Source organism: Dromiciops gliroides, chromosome 6, assembly GCF_019393635.1.
Source record: "Dromiciops gliroides isolate mDroGli1 chromosome 6, mDroGli1.pri, whole genome shotgun sequence".
Lineage (NCBI taxonomy): Eukaryota > Metazoa > Chordata > Mammalia > Microbiotheria > Microbiotheriidae > Dromiciops > Dromiciops gliroides.
Window position 1 is genome coordinate 79,322,054 of NC_057866.1, and position 23,226 is coordinate 79,345,279.

At 41.7% G+C, this 23,226-nt stretch overlaps 1 protein-coding gene across 2 annotated transcripts in view; it reads right to left on the minus strand.

The window, feature by feature from the left end:
- Positions 1 to 23,226, minus strand: part of BST1 (bone marrow stromal cell antigen 1) — a 36,459-nt gene that overhangs the window by 12,028 nt on the left and 1,205 nt on the right. For both annotated transcript variants that reach the window (XM_043972759.1, XM_043972758.1), the window contains exons 2-6: positions 19,157 to 19,283; positions 16,034 to 16,169; positions 9,538 to 9,620; positions 4,466 to 4,542; positions 2,193 to 2,285 (exon numbers count right to left, since the gene is read on the minus strand). In XM_043972759.1, the coding sequence (XP_043828694.1) occupies positions 2,193 to 2,285; positions 4,466 to 4,542; positions 9,538 to 9,620; positions 16,034 to 16,169; positions 19,157 to 19,283 (516 nt within the window). The remainder of the gene's footprint in view (positions 1 to 2,192; positions 2,286 to 4,465; positions 4,543 to 9,537; positions 9,621 to 16,033; positions 16,170 to 19,156; positions 19,284 to 23,226) is intronic.

Below are 23,226 nucleotides of genomic sequence, written 5' to 3' on the forward strand. Positions count from 1 at the left end.
TAATCTGTTCTACTGTGAATATGGAAGTGCCTATTTTATTTGGAGTTTGTTCAATTCAAAAAAAAATTTTTTTTAAATTAAGTTCTCATTTACATGCAAATCTCACAGCAAAGCTCTTTAAGCCTCAACAAACCTGAGTAATAATAGTGTAGTCATCTCTATTACTGGATGAACCTACATTTTAGGTAGTTCCTTTGGAAGTTTCTGCTCCAGATTTACATCCCCACTCACCTTCTTAGCTAGGCCAGAAGTGGTCACCTTGAATGTGAAAACATTACCATTTGAAAACTCTCTTCTAGGTAGCTAGGCTCTTACTCCTCCCAACTCCTAGCTTGGGGGCGATTTTCCAGAACGGCTTCAAAAGCTTAAGACATCTTGGCTTCCCAGAGTAGTGTCCACTGTCAGACTCAGCTGAGTGGGACAGGATAGGAGTCTAATGGATCGCTGAGAGGGCCAAGGATATGGGGCACAAACTAGGTGACCCATCCTCCCAGCTGATGTGGCCCACATCTTCCATTTACCAGGAGCTTCCTATTTGCAACAGCTACTCTGTGTGGAGGAAATGGACACAACTTGCATGCTGTGAATTTAGGGGAGTCATTTTCTCTCTGCCTTTCAGTATTTAAAAGTAACCTTAGAGGTCAAAGGAAATGTAGCCTGCGGAAAAAAAACTGACTCTCAAATTCCATCTTACTGCAAGTCCCACATAGACATTTTGGGTTTTTTTGGTTTTTTGTTTTTGTTTTAGTGAGGCAATTGGGGTTAAGTGACTTGCCCAGGGTCACACAGCTAGAAAGTGTTAAGTGTCTGAGGCCAGATTTGAACTCAGGTACTCCTGACTCCAGGGCCGATGCTCTATCCACTGCGCCATCTAGCTGCCCCACCACATAGACATTTTGATGAAAATAAACTCCTGCCCTCTCTAGATGGTCTAATGACCCACTGCAGGAGCAGCTAGGTGGCACAGTGGATAGAGTGCCAAGTCTGGAGTCAGGAACACTCATTTTCCTGAGTTCAAATCTAGCCTCAGATACTAGCTGTGTGACCCTGGGCAAGTCACTTAACCCTGTTTGCCTCTGTTTCCTCATCTGTAAAATGAGCTGGAGAAGGAAATGGCAAAGCACTCCAATATCTGCCAAGAAAACCCCATACCACAAAGAGTCAGACATGACCGAAACCAACCGAACAACAACAAAACCCCCAACTAGAGGCAGCCAGATGATGCAGTGGATAGAGCACCGGCCCTGGAGTCAGGAGGACCTAAGTTCAAATCAGACCTCAGACACTTAACACTTACTAGCTGTGTGACCCTGGGCAAGTCACTTAACCCCAATTGCCTCACTAAAAACAAACAAAAAAACCCCCAAAACCCCACTGGAACAAACCAGATGAGAGGAATTCCTCTAAAGAGGGAAATCAGGAGCTCTATACTGAGGAATTCCCTAATGCCTGGGCCCTCACCTGAGCCAGGTCACCTTCTTCAAGAGCTAAGCATCTCTCCTCTGGCCTTGACTGCAAAACAATCTTAGTGGTATCCTAGGGTCTAGGGAGAACACTGCCAAACCTTCTTCCCCAACCTTTGAAGATGGAAGGGGAAAGATCACACAGAGACTATGGGATTGATGGTCCTATTGGATCACTGGCTACGCTCTCTTGGGAACATGCTGCCCCTTCCCCTCATGTAACGATACCCAACAAATGAATAGCTAGCAAGAAGTCCATATTACTAAAACAATTTGCCCAAGACCCGATATATAGTAAGTGGAAGAGCAGAATTCAAATCCAGCTTCTTAGATTCTAATTTCAGAGCTCTTTTGATTACATTGCACCATTTTTATCCCAGTACCTTCTCAATGAACCAAGGTCTTTGTGTTTATGTCTAACATTTGACTAAAAACCTGGGTGACTTGCCAATTTACATAGAGAAAATGTTTTTGGCTTTTTTTGACAAATACTTTCAAATAACTTGTTTACTGGCTTGGTACACTTAGTTTTTTTGTTTTGTTTTGTTTTTTGGTGAGGCAATTGGGGTTAAGTGACTTGCCCAGGGTCACACAGCTAATAAGTGTTAAGTGTCTGAGGCTAGATTTGAACTCAGGGGCCGGTGCTCTATCCACTGTGCCACCTAGCTGCCCCGGTACACTTAGTTTTTAAATAATTATTCTCTTTGAATAAATAAAGTCTTAACTTACATATATGGTCCTCCAATTTCATGCATAATCCAGATCTCAAATTGTGTGATTTTATCTTTTTGAAAGTTGGGGATCTCATAATCTGCAAAAAAACTCAATGGAAGAAAGAAAATCTTAAACTCTCAAAGCATCTTTTTCATTTCAATTATCAATTCACTTACATACTATTTTCTCAGTTCTTAAGTTAAATGAATATATGTTACTTTGGGGGAAAAAACCACAACTGTTCTATTCCATGTTTGTTTTGTTTTGTTTTTTTTTTGTGGGGCAATGAGGGTTAAGTAACTTGCCCAGGGTCACACAGCTAGTAAGTGTCAAGTGTCTGACGGCAGATTTGAACTCAGGTCCTCCTGAATCCAGGGCCAGTGCTTTATCCACTGCGCCACCTAGCTGTCCCGGACATGTACTTTTGATTGAAAAATAAGTACTATAGTTTTAGCAAAGGCTTGAAGCTTATTATTTAAAGTCAGCTGCTTTGAACATGGTTTTAATGGGATCTGTGAAAATCTCAACAATGATGAGCAACATTATTCTTAAACATACTTAGAAAATTAAAGAACATTGATTGTTTTCCATATTTAAATTGTACAATACCTACAATCGTGGAGTCTTTGAATTATAAATATTATTTTAAAAAGTGTTATGAGAGAAGGGGCAGCTAGGTGGCGCAGTGGATAAAGCACTGGTCCTGGATTCAGGAGGACCTGAGTTCAAATCTGCCCTCAGACACTTGACACTTACTAGATGTGTGACCCTGGGCAAGTCACTTAACCCTCATTGTCCCACCAAATAAATAAATAAATAAAAGTGTTATGAGAAAAATATTTCTTTTTTGAGTTCCTGTTATAGATAACTATTGCTGAAATTTATCTACCACAACACAGACTTTCTAGATGTAGCCTAACAAATGCAGAGTAGAGGTGGGCCTATCATCTCCCTTGTACTTATTAAAGTGGTCTAAGTTCACTTTTTTTTTTTTAAGTATCTTATACTGCCATCTATAAAAGTTTTTATCTTTCTCCTGTTCAGGAAGATAGGTATCTCAGAGAACCATGTCTCTAGAACTATCTCCCCTTGAGACCTCTGTTGAGATTTCCTTTGTCTAGCACTTAAATAAAAGATTATTTTATTCTAATTGGATTTGTGTGCAAGAGGTTTTAATTCTTTAAAGAGGAATACCTAAGGACCTCCACCCACAACCAATTTCCGGGCGCTAGTTACTGATTTTTGAAATCTAATTGTATGATTTTAGATTGGTACTTATAAAATTTCATATCTTATATTATGGATTATTTCATTCTATCAGAATTGGGGGGGGTTAATAAAATGAAATGTTTATAGACAATTTCAAAATGATGTGGTTTTTAACACCCTCTCCCACAATCATTGAAGAGCGCTCCGGGCCATTCCATGTTTTTCTTTGCTGCATGGGTTGCCATGGCCAATCATCATCAAGGGGCTGACCTACTTGGGGATGAACCTTTCCATGCTCAGCAAGGCTGGTTGCCAGGACAGTACTCAAAGCCTCTAGAGCTTGCTGCAGCCTGCCAGCTTTCACATGCCCCTGGCATAATTTTCAGGAAGGAAGGACCTCAGCACCACAGTGAGACATTAGAGGAAGACTTCTGTTGAGGGGACACTCCCATAACCTGCCCATAACATTTTGAGCCCTACAGGTGTGGCAAGTACCAGCATTCTAATTTATTGCCAAATCAACCAGCTGGGCTTGTTAACCTCAACCCTTCCAGAAACTGTCACTTTATTAGGGCAGGCACTTCCTGCATCAGACCTGCCAGAGCTTGCACTCCACTGGCCCAGGAATAGACAGGCTGTGATCACCTCCAGCTCCTCAGGAGTCAATGGAACAAGACAGTAGAAAAGGGCAACTTTCCCCCCACATCAGTTTCTTGTTCTAAATCCGTGACCAGCTGCTCTCCTTTGCCCCCCGCCCCCCACCCCTCGTACACACTAGCCCATATACATATAACCCAAACTCCCTAAAACTTTTCAGCATGAAAAATGCCACTGTTGTGCGTGGAATATTAGCCAAGTAGTTACCAGTTCCTGTTTCCAGAACTGTTTGTCAGTCTGGAGCAGGGGTCACCCCTGCTCTCAGAACTATTCCATTGATCTTATGCTATCTGGATTTGCTTTGCTTTACAAGCATTTGGATAGGTTTGCATAGCGGTTCAGTTAATCTTTTTTTTTCTTTTCCTTCAACTTTTTTTATACTGCTCTGATATATTATCTGATATTAGTTCTTTTACACTTACCCCTTTACTGGATAGGCTCCAGATAACTCTGAACCATTCAACATAACATGTATCACTCCTGAGCTATCATGTGCGTACTGTGAAAAAAAAAATTGTCTTTAAAAAATCAAATAATTAGCAACTACTTAATATAGAACCTAGGAGAAATCAGAATTTTTTGGAGTGTTTTGGAGTGAAAGAGATTATGAACTCTGTGGATACGAACTATCTTTTGCTTCTTTTTGTATCCCCAGTACTTACCATGGTCCCTGGCATATGGTAGGTAGTTAATAAATGTTTATTTACAGAAAATGAGATTGAGTTTAGTCTAGTTACAAAATAAGAGTTGGTTTGGTATGGGAATCAAAAGAATCAATTAGATTCTATCTCAAGAACACCGACTACATCTTGTGCTACCACATGTATTCTCCTCCATCTTGTTTTTCTGCAAATTATCCATGGGAAACTAGATGGTATAAGCCATCTATTGTTTCATACATGTAGGTGTTTACAATTAATCAGCATCCCTAAATTCTGGGAAAAGAAAGACCCCCAAGCTTACTTGTCCCACCATCAACTTGACCAAAACTTACTCTTCCCCACTCCCAACTTGGAAAGCCCCCTAAACTTTCCTCCAGTTAGAAATCACAATTTGACCAGTAGAGTGTAAGCTCCTTGAAGGCAGGGATTGTTTTCCCTGCCTTTGTATCCCCAGAGTTTAACAAAGTTCCAGTCACATGGTATATATTTAATAAGCGATTGTTGAAATGAATTGAATTACTCTATAAAGCAGGAATAAATGATTGTGGATGGAGAGGAAATAAAAATATCCCTAATTTTATAGATAAAAACAAAATAGGGGCAGCTAGGTGGCACAGTGGATAGAGCACTGGCCCTGGATTCAGGAGGACCTGAGTTCAAATCCAGTCTCAGATACTTGAAACTTACTAGTTGTGTGACCCTGGGCAAGTCACTTAACCCCTATTTTCCGCCAAAAAAAAAACACACACACACAAAAAAACCCCTGACGAACAAAGATTAAATGATTTATCTATCACAGGGAAATTGGTTGGTGTGGGGATCCTTAGGTATTCCTCTTTAAAGAATTACACCCTCTTGCACACAAATCCAATTAGAATAAAATAATATTTTATTTGAGTGCTAGAGAAAGGCTACCTTTAGAGGAGTCTCAAGGGGAGATAGTTCCAGAAACTGGTTCTCTGAGATACCTATCTCCCTGAACAGGAGAAAGGAAAACTTTTATAGATGGCAGATGGAGTGATCACCACCTGACAAAGGAAAGTTCCTTTGTGGATGGGGAAAGTTTGAATGAAGGCTTGAATGAGAGGACTTCTGGAGTTATGTCTCTGTCTCCTTGGTGCCACTCAAGTAGCAGCCATGCCAAATAGGATTATGTCCCTGGTCTTTAGGTGTGTCTGTCCTTTGGTTTAGCTTCTCAAGAAGAAGGTACCCTGAATTCCCCAATGTCATGGGGCGCAGAGCACCCCAGAATTTCTCTGGGGCACACCGAGGAATCTTCTCCTTGAGAAACTAAACCAGAGGACAGATAACGCCTAGAGGAACCATAGCTTGGGATTCCTACCCTTCATTCTGGTCTCCCTTACCCTGGGGAGATAAGTTTGGGTGTGGCTGCGGCCTTTGTGTCCTGAAGAGGGATCCGTAGCCACCCCTCACCCAATTCCTCTAGTCACTACTAGTGGGGGATGGTCCTCCACTCCTCACCCAATTCCCCCAGCTACCACCAGTGGGGGATGGTCCACCTTCATTAAAGGAACTTTCCACAGGCAGATGGTCCACCCCCATCAGGCCTCTATAAAAGTACCTTCCAGTCTCCTGTTCGAGGAGATTTGGTGCCTCTGAGCCATGTGCTTTATGCCAAATCTCCCCATGAAAAGTCCAAGGATTTCTTTCATGGTTTCCCTCCCCCAACCCTTCCCTTCCCTTGCTCCTAAATAAACCACCACCTTATTCCAACTATGTTTTGTTTGCAAGAGGGTGTAATTCTTTAAAGAGGAATTCCCAAGAACCCCAACCCCAACTCATACCCCATTTTCCCACCATATCACCCAGAAAACTTCTGAGGTACCCCAGGCCCATAACATTATCCAAGGTCCCCCAAGCTAAGGGAAGATAGGATTCAGATCCAAGTTTTCTAATTCCAAATCTGTGTCATTTCCACTTTCATCAGGAACTCATTTATCATTTACCCAGTTGTCACCAAGTAGAGAGCAAGGGCTTTTGAAAGAACCCTGGGTATGTGTTTTGATTGGGAATGAAGTTGATGACCACCATAGTAGCAGGATTTAAGCAAAGGATATGAGGATACTGCATATCTGGGTTTGGGGGTGGGGGTGGGGGTATGACAGGAAAGCAAAAGGAAATAAATGAGGTAGTGAAAAGAACTACTGAGCCCTCAAGACAAACTTCAACTACTTTAGGAATTTGCAGAGGACCGGTTTTCAGGATGTAGAGTCTAAGTGCCATTCTCTGGTATTTCATAACTACAGAGGGGCAGTGGAGGGATTATTCACGGGTGAGAGCTGGGGAAGGGGGTGGCTGTGGGGGACTACCTTAGAGAACCACCCTTTCCAGGGTAGCTAGGTGACACAGTGGATAGAGCACCAGCTCTGGAGTCAGGAGGACCTAAATTCAAATCCAGCCTCAGACACTTGACACTTACTAGCTGTGTGACCCTGGGCAAGTCACTTAACCCCAATTGCCTCACCAAAAAAAGAAAAAGAAAAAAAAGAGAACCACCCTTTTCATCTCATTGCACATGGCCCAGGTGCTTATTATACAGCTTCAAAAAAATAGCACAGGCCCTGTCAAAACAATTTGCTACAAGTGCCTACCTTGCTGAGCTCCTTAAAAATAAATAAATAAAATACAAAGATTCTGGCATGTTGTCTTTCCTGATCCAGGTTATAAACACTGAGCCCAGCCTTGGCTAGCCTGTATTCTGGCTTTCAGCAGATTCTAAGAGTTGGGAGAGACCTGAAGCAAGCTATCTAATCTAGAGGGGAGGGGAATGTTAAAAGAGGAATCCCCCGCCTAGACTGGTGACTCTGGAATGTTTTTATCTTTACTCAAATGACTCATTTCCTGATGCTTCTTCCCCAGGGCAACTTCTTCAAAACAGTGTTTTGGCTTGGTCTCCTATAACTGAATTGTGTCCCTTGTTATACCAAAGCCTGTCAGAGGATTATCCCTGGCCCAGACAAGCTATCTCAGGGGACATCCACAAGAAAGCTGGTTTGGGGAACCTTGAGTAGCTGCTATAGCTCTGTTATTCTACAGTGGCAGTTTATGGTGTTAAACCACCTGAGTTGCATAGCCGAGCCTCTGCATGCTAGAAGCAAGTGTGTGTGTGTGTGTGTGTGTTTGTGCACATGTGCACACAGTTTTGTGTGTGAGTGCATTCTTATACAGGGTAGGCCAAAAGTCACAAATATTGTATAACTCCCTTATTTTTTGTTTTTAATTCACAATACCATAACATCATATACAGTCTATATAGGAAATGAATTTACATTACATGTAAGAAGTCAAATCTCATAAATGGTGAAAAATCAAGAAAAAATCATTTTTTAAAAGTTATTTAAAAATCAGGCCCTTTTGTGACTTTTGGCCCATCCTGTATAAACAATTCCAGCTTTTAGGGCTACCATTTCCAAACTCCGGACTTATGATGAGAGTACATTATTTTTTAAAATTCTCTCTCTTCTTCCTTCTCACCCCATTCTCTTGGGCTTCTTTCCCAAGTGGGTCCTGGTAATGGGTTTCTTCTAATTCAGAAGTTCTATAGGTTTATTGCCTTATGAGCAGAGGTTCCCAAACTCACTTGGTTCATGGCACCCTCCCTTAGAGTCTCAGTATTTTTTTCACAATCTCCCTAAGCCAAAAGAAATACCCAATGCTTCTGTTAATTAAGTAGTTAGGTCCAAACAATTAAATAGGCAGTTAGGTGTCAAAATGGATAAAGAGCCCGGCATGGAGTTATAAAGACCTGAGTTCAAAAGCCACCTCAGATAAGCTTGGGCCTGCCATTTAAATTCTGTTTGTCTCAGCTTCCTCAGCTATAAAATGGGCATAAGAAGAGTATTTACCTGTCTCAGCTGTGAGGATCAAGAGATGATAGTTGTAAAGTACTTAACACAATGTCTAGCACATAGTATGTGCTACATAAAAACTAGCCATAGTTGGTTTTTTGCAGGCAATGGGGGTTAAGTGACTTGCCCAGGGTCACACAGCTAGTGTCAAGTGTCTGAGGTCATATTTGAACTCAGGTACTCCTGAATCCAGGGCTGGTGCTTTAACCACTGCACCATCTAGCTGCCCCCACAATTACTTGTTAATGGGATGTGTGCACCTGTTGGACACTGCATAATTTCTCAACCACTGAGATCAAACTGGACACTTTCACCCTCACATCTACTTCCACATTCATTTTTTTTTTGCCTTTGCAAAGATATGACATAGCCAATGAGATTAGGATTTACTAAGTTTTAGCACTTAGCAGATATTAATTTTCATGGTTATTGATTGATCAATCAATTGATTGATTCTCTAAACATTTTACAGATATCATTAAATGAGACATGTTCTTTATTTCCAAGTTACACATGAACAGATAAGGCATGGTTTAGCAGCTGGAGGCTGGCCTAAGAGTTAGGAAAACTATACCTTAGGAAATCACTTATTTACCCCACCTAAAGGGAACAAAAGAAAAACCATGCAAGAAAATATATCTCCAGCACCTCAGTACATCTCTTGTAAACTGTGGGGTTTTTGAGTCTATTTGTCAGACCTTTGATTTTACTGATGGAAGGAATTCCAGACTCCTTCTACCAAAACAGAGGGACATCTTCTCTGCATGCTTGGGGTTTGGAGAGGTTGAGTGACTTGACCAGGGAAGTGGGACCTGAATCTAGGTCTTCCAAGACTCAGAGATGGTTCCCATTCTGCTCTTCCATGTTGCTTCTCTCTCTACCTCTCTCTATTTGACTTCCAAAACTGTTGGAACCATTCATCACACCTGGGCTCACATAGCTAAGTGCTAACCACAGGATTACCTGTGAGGATGCTCTCTTCCAGAAGGAGTCCACTGCATTGTTCTCACAGTCTTCGACTATGGGACAGGATTGGTAATCAAAATCTAAGGAAAAATCCAAAGCGTTTTATTGATATGTTTTATCACAAGGGAAAGAAGTTAAGCAAATAGACTGGCTGACTAGGATATATTAGAAATTGGTGAAATGGGGAGAAAAATGGAGCTTGTAACAGTAATGGCTTCATAGAACAATAGACTTTACAGCTATACATTTACACCAAAAGTTTACCTGGTCTAGGCTCATGTCTTCAGCATGTATTGTTATTGCTGTAACTCAGGCAACTGAAGTACATAATTAGTAATAAAACTACTCAAGGTCCCATACTGTCTAGTGGTAAGACTGTAACTAGAACTTCTGATCTCCTAGTGGAAAAAAAAAAAATCACTTCTTCCACTGATTTCTTGTAGTGTGGTGAAGGTTTTAGATTTTAAGCCTGAATCTTTTTTTTTAATTATAAAAGTATTTTATTATTTTCCAGTTACATGTAAAGATAGTTCTCAAAATTTATTTTCATAAGATTTTTAGTTCCAAATTTTTCTCTCTCTCTCCCTTCCCTGCCCCCATCCCCTAGAAAGAAAGAAATCTGATATAGAAATCTGATTACAATCACATTAAACATATTTCTGCATTAGTCATGTTGTGAGAGAAGCTGTGGAAAAATTGGAACACTAATGCATTGTTGGTGGAGTTGTGAACTGATCCAATCATTCTGGAGAGCAATTTGGAACTATGCCCAAAGGGCTTTGGGACTGTGCATACCCTTTGAACCAGTAATACTAATACTAGGTCTGTATCCCAAAGAGATCATAGAAAAGGGAAAAGAACACACATGTACAAAAATATTTATGGCAGCTCTCTTTGTGGTGGCAAAGAATTAGAAATCGAGGGAATGTCCATTAATTGGGGAATGACTGAACAAGTTGTGGTATATGAATGTAATGGAATACTATTGTGCTATAAGAAATGATGAGCAGGCAGATTTCAGAAAAATCTGTAAAGACTTAAGTGGACTGATGCTGAGTGAAGTGAGCAGAACCAGGAGAATATCGGTTATACATAGCAACATTGTGTAACATCAGCTGTAATAGACTTGGCTCTTCTCAGTAGTGCAATGATCCAAGACAATTCCAAAGAGCTCATGACGGAAAGTATTTTCCACATCCAGAAAAAAGAACTGTGGATTCTGAATGCAAATTGAACTATACTGTTTATACTTTTTGTTTCTGTTTTTGTTTTCTTTATTGAGGTTTTTCCCTCGTGTTCTGATTCTTCTTTCAAAACATGACTAATGCAGAATTAAGTCTGAATCTTTTTTTAGACTTTTATTTTCCAAATTACATGTAAAAGCAAATTTTGACATCAATTTTTTTTTAAACTTTGTGTTACAACTTCTCTTCCTCCCTCCCCTCCCACCTCCCCCCTCCAGAACTCAAACAATTCAACATAAATTATACACAAGTAGTCATGGCAAACAATTCTACATTATCTAGATTGTGAGAGAAAACGGATAAAAACAAAACTTCAGATTAAGGAATTGTCCAAAAAAATGTGTTTGTCTGTTTTCAGAAACCATTAGTTTTTTCTCTGTAGATGGACTGCAATTTTCCTAAGTTCTTCAGAGTTATATTGGATCATTGCCTTGCTGAAAATAACCACGTGCTTCCCAGCAGATCATCTTACACTAATGCTGTTATTTTGCATATAGTACATTTCTCTCTGCTTCAGTTCATGTGGGTCTTTCCAGGTTTTTCTGATAGCATCCTGTTCATTGTAATTTTTATATAATACCTTGAACTGGACAGAGAATTTTCTTCACAAAAGCCCAGCAGAGTAGGTACCATATGTTTTGACATTGTAGTCAATCATCATTAACTATTTCGCTCCATCCCATTCCCTTCCAATGATATTTATTCTATTGTCTATCTTATTTTGTGCTACTCCTCCTCAAAAGTGTTTTGCTACTGACTGCCCCCTCCCTTGCTCTACCCTCCCTTCATTCACCCTTCCCTCCTTATCCTCTTCCCCTCCTACTTCCCTGTAGGGCTAAATAGATTACTCTTCCCAATTGGGTGTGTATGTTATTCTCTCCTTGAGCCCACACAGATGAGGTTAAGGTCTTTGAGCTAATTCTGTTTTCTAAATTTTTCTTCCTCCCTCCCTCCTCAACTCTCCCTATGAAATCAAGCAATTCAATATATGTCATACATGTCGTGTTATGAAGAACATCTTCACCTTTCTCAAAAGTGTTTTGCTTTTTACAGCTCCCTCCCCAAAACTTCCCTTCCCTCCTTCCCCTCTTCTCCGCCCCCCCCCCCCATCTCCTTCTCCTCCCACTTTTCCTCAGGGCAAAAATATATGACTATACCCGCTTGATTATGTATGTTATTCACTCTTCGAGCCAATTCTGATGATAATGAGGTTCACTCACTCCCCCTCTCCTTCCCCCTCTTCCCCTCCCCTCCATAGGCTTTTTTCTTGTTTCCTTCAAGTGAGCTACCTCTCTCTATTCCACCTCTCTCCTCCCCTCTCCCCCAGTCTATTCCTCCTACCCGTCACCTCATCATGGGTGAGCTAGGTGGCACAGTGGACAAAGCACCAGCCCTAGGCCCAGGAGGCCCAGAGCCCAAATCCGGCCCCAGACACCAGACAACCCAACCTGTTTGCTCCACAAAGAACAAGGATACACAAAAATTAAATGCTTTACAAATACCATCCCTTAATATTCAGTTCAGACCTGTGTCCTCTGTGTATTCCTTGATGAAAAAGTTCTTATGAATTCGAAGTACTATTGTCTCATGTATGACTGTAAACAGTTTAACCTTTTAGTGTCCCTCGTGATTTCTTCTCCTTGTTTACTGTTTTATGATTCTCCAGGGTCTTGTATTTGAAAGTCAAATTTTCTATTCAGTTCAGGTCTTTTCATCATAAATGCCTGAAAGTCCTCTTTTTCATTGAAGTCCCATTTTTTTCCTCTGAAAGATTATAATCAGTTTTGTTGGGTACATGATTTTTGTCTATAGTCCCAGTTCCTTTGTCCCCTGGAATATCATATTCCATGCCCTCTGGTCCTTTAATATAGAAGCTGCTAGGGGCAGCTAGATGGCGCAGTGGATAGAACACCGGCCCTGGAGTCAGGAGTACCTGAGTTCAAATCCAGCCTCAGACACTTAACACTTACTAGCTGTGTGACCCTGGGCAAGTCACTTAACTCCAATTGCCTCACTAAATATATATATATATATATATATATATAAGCTGCTAGATCTTGCTTTATCCTTACTGGGGCTCCACAGTATTTGAATTCCTTTTTTCTAGCTGCTTGCAATATTTTCTGCTTGACCTGGGAGTTCTGGAATTTGGCTATAATATTCCTGGAGCTTTTCCTTTGGGGATCTCTTTCAGGAGGTGAATGGTGGATTCTTTCCATTTCTAATTTAGCTTCTGCTTCTAGAATATCAGGGTAATTTTCCCTCACAATCTCTTGGAGGATGGTGTCTAAGCTCTTATTTTGGTCATGGTTTTCAGGTAGTCCAATGATTTTCAAATTATCTCTCCTGGATTTATTTTCTAGGTCAGTTGTTTTTCCAAGGAGATATTTCACATTGCCCTCTATTTTTTTCATTCAGTTGGATTTACTTTACCATGTTTTGGTTTCTCATAAGGTCACTAGCTTCCATTTGTTCAATCCTAATTCTTAGGCAATTATTTTCATCAGATAGTTTTTTTAAAATCTCCTTTTCCCTTTGGCTTTTCCAACTGTTGACTTTTTTTTCATAGCTCTCCTGCATTGCTCTCATTTCTCTTTCCATTCTTTCCTCCCTCTCTCTACATCTTCCTTCTATCTCTCCTACTTTCTCTTCAAAGTCCCTTTTGAGAGCTTCCATGGCCTGAGACCAGTTCATATTTTTCTTGGAAGCTTTGGATGTAGAGGCCCTGTGTTTGATTTCCTCATCTGAAGCGGCACCTTGATCTTCCTATGCACTGAATAAGCTTTCTATAATTCTGAACTTTCTTTGCTTGCTCATCTTTTACTTGATTTTAAACTCTCCACTGGAGGCGGGGCAGGGAACAGGGCCTGCTTCTCAGCTCCATTCTTGTTCCCAGCTTCAGAGGGTCCCAGGTATTTTGGTTTGAGGGAGGGCAAGTTTTACTCTCACCTGGCCTGTTCTCTGGTCCGAAAATAACCTCAAGCCTACTTACTAAACCACCAACCAGCAAAGCTTTCTGTGGTGTGGTTCTTAGCTTTGACAAGCCTGTGCCCCTCCCTGACCTGGGCCTCCCGCTGCTCAGGATTTCTTCTTGGTGGGACAGCCGAATTCCTCCCTAGGACCTGCTGATACCCCTGCACAAACCCAGCCCCCCGCAGTTGTTCAGCCCTCTCACCCGACCGCACGCTCAGTTCTAGAAGATGCTGGTGCTGTAGCTGATTCAGAGGCTCTGGAGTAAATTCCTCTGGTGGTGTGCCTGGTGTCTCTGTCACCGTGATCATGGGGTTGGACTTTACTTGTGGACCAGCATGACCCCCTGAAATCTATCTATAGCTGGAGATCAATCTCAGCCTGTATTTTTGTGTGTTTTTCTGCTCTAGGGGTTCTTTTATTGCTGTTTTTGGGGTGATTGTATCAGGAGCTTTGTGTGTTTAATGTCTTTCCTCCACCATCTTGGCTCCACCCTCTAAGCCTGAATCTTAATAATGATAATAATAGCCAGCACTTATATACCTCTTACTATTTGTCAAACACTGTACTAAGAACTTCCCAATTATTATCTCATTTGATCTTCACAATAACTCTAGGGAATGGGAGCTATTATTATCTCCATTTTACAGTTAAGGAAACTGAGGCAGATTCAAGTCAACAGACTTGCCCATGGTCATACAGATAGTCAGTATCTGAGACCATATTTGAATTCAGGCCTTCCTGACTCCAGGCCCTACCTAGTTACTAGTGTTTTTATCTATTCCATGCCATCTTATTTTGTATTAAAAAACATTAGCAACTACTTGTAGATATAATTTACTTTTAATTTTTAGGAGGGGGTTGATGCCTGATTTCATCAGGTATAAGGAACTCCCAGGGTATAAACTCCCTCCACCAATTTGTTTAACTTCTAGAGAGTTGCTAGAGTCACTGAGGCATCAAGTAACTTGAGCGTAGTCACATCTTTATTATCTGTTAAAGGCAGGTCTTGAGGGCAGCTAGGTGGCACAGTGGATAAAGCACCAGCCTTGGATTCAGGAGAACCTGAGTTCAAATCCAGCCTCAGACACTTGACACTTACTAGCTGTGTGACCCTGGGCAAGTCACTTAACCCTCATTGCCCCACAAAACAAACAAACAAACAAAACCCCAAAAGACAAAAAAAAAAAGGCAAGACTTGAACCCAAGATTCCCTCTTAGACCAGGCTTTAGCCTCTTACCATGCCCCCTCTGTTCATGTATTATAATTTAGAAATAAGTAATATTTCATACTTAATGACACTTTTCTAGAATTCATTAATTGCCAAGTTTGTTCCATTCTAAATGCCACTAATGGTCTGATCTTAAAAGAGCAAAAACAAACCAAGTAATTCTAACCTCCATCCATGCTCCCACAATTTGGTTAGTTTGAACAGCTTGAAATAGTGGAAAGAACACTGACGTTAGACTCAGAAGACATGAACTCAAATCTAAGCCTTGGAGTGCAGCAAGATGGCAAAGTAGATAAAGCACCAGTCCTGGATTCAGGAGGACCTGAGTTCAAATCCAGCTTCAGACACTTGACACTAGCTGTGTGATGCTGGGCAAGTCACTTAACCCTTATTGCCCTGCCCAAAAAACAAACAAAGAAAACCAAATCTAAGCCTTCACCCTTAATACCTGTGTAACCTCAGAAAATAATAATAACATTAATAGCAACTACCATTTATATAGCACTTCAAAGGTTATAAAGGTTATAAAGTGGTTGGCAAATAAAGTTATTTATACTCTAAGTACCCCTGTGAGGTGATGTAGCTGCTAATTTTGTCCTGATTTTACAGATGAGGAAACTGAGACTGAGCAGTTAAGTGACTTGCCCAGGGTTACATAGTTTGAGAGCATCTGAGATGAACTTGATTATGGAATGTGTCCTAACTGAGAACCTCGCTTTCTTCATTTGAAGAGGTTGAACTAGATGACCACTGAAGTCTCTTCTAGTTCTAAATTCTATCATCTTCAGCTAGAGATTACAGTTCTATTCTTTTGCATTTGAATGGGAGAAATGGATGAATAAAATTGATGTTATAGTTTATAAGCAATGTTGATCTTCCTTGGAGCATGACTTCTCTCCACAGAAGTTTGATGAGAGGGCACAAGTCAACAAAATTCTCTGAGGATAGTAGGGGATCAGAAACCCAGGTCCCTGTCTTCAAGTCTAGAACAAACTTAGGATTGACTTCTCAGAGTTGGTTCTCCTTTGGGTGACCAAGTAATCTTACCTGTGCCATTTTCTTCTCGACACCAACTGATGAGATCTCCTACTCTGCCATATAGCATATCATTTAAAGACATCAGCCGGCGGGTGTTATCAGCGTAAGCAATAACAAGGGAATAGCTATTTTCCCAGAACAATGACTGGAGAGAGAAAAATATTAAGATAACATGGAGAAAAAAGTCTCGCTAACGGTTTTTTTTTTTTAAAGCATATGAATCATTCCAGTTTTATGTAGGAACCAAAAGAGTTACATTCTATCTTACTTTCATTTCTAAATTGCTTGGTGAAAAATGATTGGCCCTGGCTTATCTTAAACACTCTTTCCACCTTGGAAAAGGGTATGGATTTTATTTCATTCTTTATTGTAAGAGAGATTTTGCTAAAATTAATGAAATGCTCAGCCAATCATATAAAATTCATATAAACTTAACTTTTCAGAATTACAATGGCTCATATTCAAGTAACAGGAACTGGCCAATGAGTCCAATCATATTGGGACTCATTCTTTCCATTCTGTGAGTTAAAGGGTACCCTGATAAAGGCCTACTGCCTTTAACACTGAAAACAACTCCAACGAACTGGGCCACTACCTTATAGGGTGGTTACAAGTATAACCATGGCTAAGAGTCCCCTTGAGGACTCTGAGCTCACATGAACCAGATCCATTGGGGGGATCTGACCCCAAAGGATACTTTTCTTTTTTTGATTCATATCCATGCCCCAGAATTTTGCAGTAGGGACCAAATTGGTTTACATATGGCTTATGTCTAGGTTTCCTCAAATGTGAGTGATGAGATGACCAACTACCACACAGGATCTCAATGTACAATATGGTTATCAATTAATCAATAGATAAATAGATTAAGTGCCTACCAAGTGCCAGGCACTGTGTTAAGTGCATAGAATGGTTCACCACAAACAAGAAATACATTGGGGTGGGCTAATACAATCCAGGATATACCCAGCGGGCCAGGGTCAGGGGCCACAAATACAGTAAGAAAGATTACTACAACCTCAGCAGGAGAGGGAGTAGACAATCATGCAAAAGGCTCCCCTTTGGATGGGAAACACTGAAGTTCTACTAAGTTCCTGTCACTTCTTCTGGGTTGATGAGTGGGAAACCTGGGTACTCCATCATGTTATATTCCAGAGCAGCTCATCACCCACTGTAGCTCTGCCTGAATAGAGACAGCCCTATACAGTATAGCAGCAGCAAAAATAATAAAAGCCAAGAGGTTTTGCAGGAGGAGTGCAGTGTCTCTCAGGTACGTCTGATTGGCTTCCCACCTATGACATCACAGGCAGAAACTAGGGATGGGCTAGAAGCATTGGGCATGGAAGTTTCCAGAAAAGAGAAGGGATGTCAGGGGGAGGAGGCACATGTAGTACAGAGACAGCTGGTCAAAACAAAGGCTATAGATTTTTCTGGCTTGTCACAGGTAGATAGTGGAAGTATTAATATGCCCATTTTATAGATAAAGAAACTGAGTCTTGGAAAGGTTAAGTGCTTTGCTTATGGTCATACCACTCGTAAGTGGCAGAGCTGTGATGGGAATCCAGGTCTCCTATCTCCTGAAACCTCTATTTTGTCCACTGCACCATGTTGCCTCACACACTGATGACAGCCTTGCTCTACACAAGCTCACGAAAGAATTACTATCATTCTGCAGTGGGAATGACCTGAAATGTTCATGCCTAAAATTTCTTTTAGAATTCATGGTTCTTTGGAGTCACACTAATGATGAAGTTTTTCTCTATATTCTCTTTATTCTCCAAGTAGCAGTGAGGAGTAGTGTCAGGTTAATGTGAGATAGGAGAGGATGGATGGACTTCCCCCAATACCATGGAGTCAGGGTATAAACTCATTAGGAGGGGGGTCGTGATTTCCATATACTGACTGGTTTGTGCAGGCACATTCCTCTCCTCCAAAAATGGGGTTAGAAGAATCTGATTCTTTTTTTTTTTTTTTAGTGAGGCAATTGGGATTGGGGTTAAGTGACTTGCCCAGGGTCACACAGCTAGTAAGTGCTAAGTGTCTGAGGCTGGATTTGAACTCAGGTACTCCTGACTCCAGGGTCAGTGCTCTATCCACTGCACCATCTAGCTGCCCCTGAAAAGATGATTCTTGATGTAAGGGAATACCTGGTTTAGACTTTAGCCATTGGAATAATGCCTTTGCTAAGAACTGAGTCTACTAGCTTATTGATAAGAGGGAGCACTCCAGTGGGAACACATAAGTTACATACAGTATTAGGAATATAGATAGCCAGACAGTTACTTCTAGAACCTTGAGAACAGAAGCAACCACCCCATTGGAGACAGACCATTAGCACCAGTGTGAGTTGGGGTAGTGAGCCCAGAGAGGGTGCTACGTTACAACTTTGAGTTTTGGTTATCTTTTTTGTTTGGTTGGTTGGTTTTTGTTTGTTTTTTTTTGGTGAGGCAATTGGGGTTAAGTGACTTGCCTAGGGTCACACAGCTAGTGTCAAGTGTCTGAGGTCAGATTTGAACTCAGGTCCTCCTGAATCCAGGGCCAGTGCTCTATCCACTGCACCACCTAGCTGCCCAAGTTGGGGTTATCTTTTAGTGGAGAGAAGTGTCAGGTAATGGCAAGCTTACATTTCCTACTGTACTATGTGGCCAGCATAAATCTGTCAGACCCAGGCTTTATTTCCCAAGAAGCTGACAATCGGCCATGGGAATTATTTCACAAAAACAGAAAGATGGAAGTACTGAGAAGAGGAAGCTTCCTGTCTGGACTATGCTGGGGAAGATAAAGGAAGGTAGGAATGGAATCATTTAGGGAATGCATGCAAAGAATATTTGACAAATAATTCCCCATCTCTTTTTTCTGTTCCAATGACCTGTTTTTTGCTGATTTTTTTTTTATTCTGTTGTGTGCCTAGGGTTCAACCTAAGCAGACTTTGAAGGCTCTCAGTTTCACACTGTGGTGGAAGTGCATGGAATACCCTTACTGGAAACATAAGCATGAACCCAAGTCTGCTATGGCCTAGTGCTGGTTGGCCCATGGGTGATGAGCTCCAAGTTCTTATACTTCAGCATATACACGTCTATGTCTCTACAGATGATAATCAGAGAAACCTGTCCCCAGAATTCAGAGAGTACCTTATCTCTGGGAATGGAGTGTCTTGACAAGTTAATAAAAAGGTCATAGTCTGAAGGCAGGACAGAGCAGGGATCCTTATGGAGCACAGATTTAAAGGCTTCCCATATTGCTGAGCAGTTTTTCTCACTATAAGGGAAAAAAACAAGCAATGGTACCGATTCATTATTTCAAAAGATCCATAAGTTTAATCCAATTCAAGAAAACACCTACTATGTACTTTGTTAACAGCTTATTAAGCACACACATAACAGAAGAGAAATTTCTTATAAAGCAGTTTTGGCTAAGATCCAGTTGGGCACAGGAGAAGAGAAAGATAGTCAATAGTATGCTCCAATTGGGTCAGTAAGGAAAGAATGTGTCATTTTTACCAGATCCAAGAAAACAGAAGCTTCTTATCAGTCAGTTAATTAGCATTTGTTAAGCTCCTACTATAAGCCTTATCAGGTAGGATAAGGAGAAGGGGGTGAGTTCCTGGAACTGTTTAAAATCCTAAGAGTTTGCTTTTGTAATATAAAGTGATTGGAGGAATGGGGTTACTAAAGGAAACATTTAGTACCTGTCAAAGAAGTATCATCCAGAAAGGGCAATAAATATGAGATCAAATATAGGACAAAATGGAACCAGTTATGTTCTCCCCAAAATCCAACACCCTCAATAGTAATAGGAAAATTTTGGAAGAGGGCAAAGTTTTTGGGGAGGAAAATAATGAGGTCTGTTTTGGAGATGCCTATAATGTCTATAGTTTAGAAATGCCTATAGGAGGTTACATATACTATGTATATACTATATATTATACTACTTGTATGTACCTATATGCCTATAGTACCTAAAGTTTGGAGATACCGATAGTGCCTATAGTTTGACATTTCCAAGAGGCAGATTATATGGTACTGGACCTGAGGAAAATTACTAAGGGTGATGTAGGAGGCAAAAAGGGGTTAATAGAAAAACCCAAGACCCAAGCTCTAATACAGATATTAGCTCTAAAAGGGAGTCAGATCCCAGTTAATGGATAACTTATGTTAGGTTCTCATACCCATAGTGATCAACATCCATAACAGACCAGAACAGGTCAGGTCAAAATAACAATAAAGGAAAAAGACAACCTATAGAAATTCTAATGAAAAATGATTATATTTTAAAACTAGCCATGGGAATCAGAAAGAGACATGGGCAGAAAAGGCCAAATTTGTCCCCAGATTCACCTTATGACATGTAAAACCCCAAAACACACCTCCACTGAAAAAGGTACCTGCTTCAGGGGTTGGCTTAGGACCCCAGGAACTCCAAATTAGGATAAGCCCTCCCCTGAAACACCCTTAGGTGGAGAATATTATAATAAGTAGGACAGGCCCTCCCCTGTACCTCCCCAAGGTGGAGATTATTATAATGAGACTGATCATCAATTTATCCATACTATAAATATAATTGTATTTCCTTTCCTTATTCAAGGGAAACCTTTCCAATATTCTGGTTCTCTCCCTGTGATCACTCACAGTATTGCAATAAAACTTGGGAAACTGAGTCACTGAGTCTTGTAATTCTTTTGGGACAATCAATTTGACCCCAAATTCTAGCCCACATCAAAGGTATTGTAATAGGGAAATAGGGTAGGGGTTTGTGATAGGGATAGGGGTAGGGATTTGGGGTCCTTAGGAGTTCCTCTTTAAAGAATGATACCCTCTTGCACACAAAACCAATAGAATAAGATAATAGTTTATTTAGGGGCTGGGGAAGGGAAACCAAGAGAGAAATCCTTGGACTTCTCATGGGGAGAAGGCATGGCACAGAGAGTGGCTCTGAGATACCAATCTCCTCAAGCAGGAGACAGGCAGATACTTTTATAGAGGACTGATGGGGGTGATCATCTGACTGTGGAAAGTTCCCTTATTGAGGGAGGACCATCCCCCACTGGTGGTGGCTGGGGGAATTGGGTGAGGGGTGGCTGCAGATTTCTCAAGCCATCTCTCCTCCTGCCACAGAGGCAGCCACACCTAATCTTATCTGAGTAACACCCCAATTTCTCTTTAATCTGAGATAAACTGCTTATGGAAAAGGAACATGTATTAGGGTTGTACCCTTCCCAATGGGAAATTCCCTTAATGGAAGCAGGGGAGCAGTGGAAAACTCTGGTAGGGACCAGTTGGGATGGGGATGAGGGCCAAATGGAATAGATGTATTCACAGTCAGAGGCTCAGGTGGAGGCAAAGCCAGATAATAGGGTGGAGGACCCAGGTTAGCCTGTGAAGTGGGTAGGGGATGGCTAGCAGTTCAAGGAGTGAGTGGAGGATGGGTAAAGGGGACTGGGGGAATGGGAGTAGGCAACTGCAGATTAGGTAAAGCAGATGGGAGCAGCTGCTGAATGGAAAAAATAGAAGAATCAGAAACATATTGGAGCTGCCCCCCCCCCAGATTGTGACAGGGGTACAGCTGTGACGGGTACAGCTGGATGGATTGTGGAGACCAGTGTTGGGTGGGGCAGATAGGAGAGTACTGAAGTCCACTCCAAGTGTGGCTGGAGCTTGGCTGTGGAGGGCACAGGAGATTGGTTCTGAGATCAGCCGGTGGGCAAAAAGGAGTCCCAGTCATAGAGTGGTATGACAGTGGTTGACCCATAGGGACGGAAGCAGGTGGGGAAGAAGGGGTGAAGTGAGAAACAAGTAAGGAATGAGGCTGAGGAGCAGGAGGGGATGGGGTCCCAGAGGAGGAGGGTGTGCCAGAAAGGTTAACTAATTGCTTGGGCTTGCAGTGATTTACTACCAGCAGGATGCAGTCATCTAAGAAGTCATTGAATTCCTGTGAGGAACGAGGCATTGTAGGGTTATGGAAAGCCTCCTGTGAGGAAGGAGGCATTTTAGGGTTATTCAGAGCCTCCTTAAATTCAGTTGCTTTTGCTGGGCATATTCTGTTCTGTTCCTTTCCTTTTGAGTTCTGGCTTAAAGCCATAAAGGCCAAAATGTATGGAATCTCTGCATGGTTCGCACGGCTGGCCAAGCTTTTGGCGAGGGAGGGAGACCCAGGCTGCCTGTCACATCACATGCAAAAGCTGACTGTCTCTACCTCTCCGTGACTCAAACCGGAGGTTGAGTCAGGTGGGAGAGGGAGAAAAGAAACCCAGAAGGGAGGGTCCTACCTCCAGGTTTTGTGTGCCAAGAAGAAAGAGGAAATTTCCTGTACTCTTCAATGTTGGGCTCCACTTATGTTATAGGGAAATAGGGTGGGGGTTTGTGATAGGGAGAGGGGTAGGGGTTTGGGGTCCGTAGGAGTTCCTCTTTAAAGAATTACACCCTCTTGCACACAAAACCAATAGAATAAGATAATAGTTTATTTAGGGGCTGGGGAAGGGAAACCAAGTGAGAAATCTCATGGGGAGAAGGCATGGCACAGAGACCTGGCTCTGAGATACTTATCTCCTCAAGCAGGAGACAGGCAGATACTTTTATAGAGGACTGATGGGGGTGATCATCTGACTGTGGAAAGTTCCCTTATTGAGGGAGGATCATCCCCCACTGGTGGTGGCTGGGGGAATTGGGTGAGGGGTGGCTGCAGATTTCTCAAGCCATCTCTCCTCCTGCCACAAAGGCAGCCACACCTAATCTTATCTCCCCAGGGGTGAGGGAGACTGGAATGAAAGGTGGTTATCCTGGGGTTAGCTCAGTCCCTATCCTGGGCCACTTATCTCTTTAGGTGTATCTGTCCTTTGGTTTAGTTCTCAAGGAGAAGGTTCTTTGATGTACCCCAGATAACTTCTGGGGTGCTAGGCCCATAACATTTCCTCACTTCTCTATATGTAAGGAAAAGGGGTGAAGAGTCTTCTTCTGTAATTGCTTCATGCTGAGTGGGGTTGAAGAAATCAGTGAGGGGGAGGAGGTAGGGGAGGAGAATATGTATACATACACACACACACACTCTCTCGCGTGCGCGCAAGTGTGTGTGTGTGTGTGTGTGTGTGTGTGTGTGAATGTATGAATCATCTGCATAGAGATAATTGAACCCACGAGAACAGAAGAGATAACTAAGATTGTATAGGACACAAAAAGAAAAGCTTTGAGGTATATTCTCCATGGGC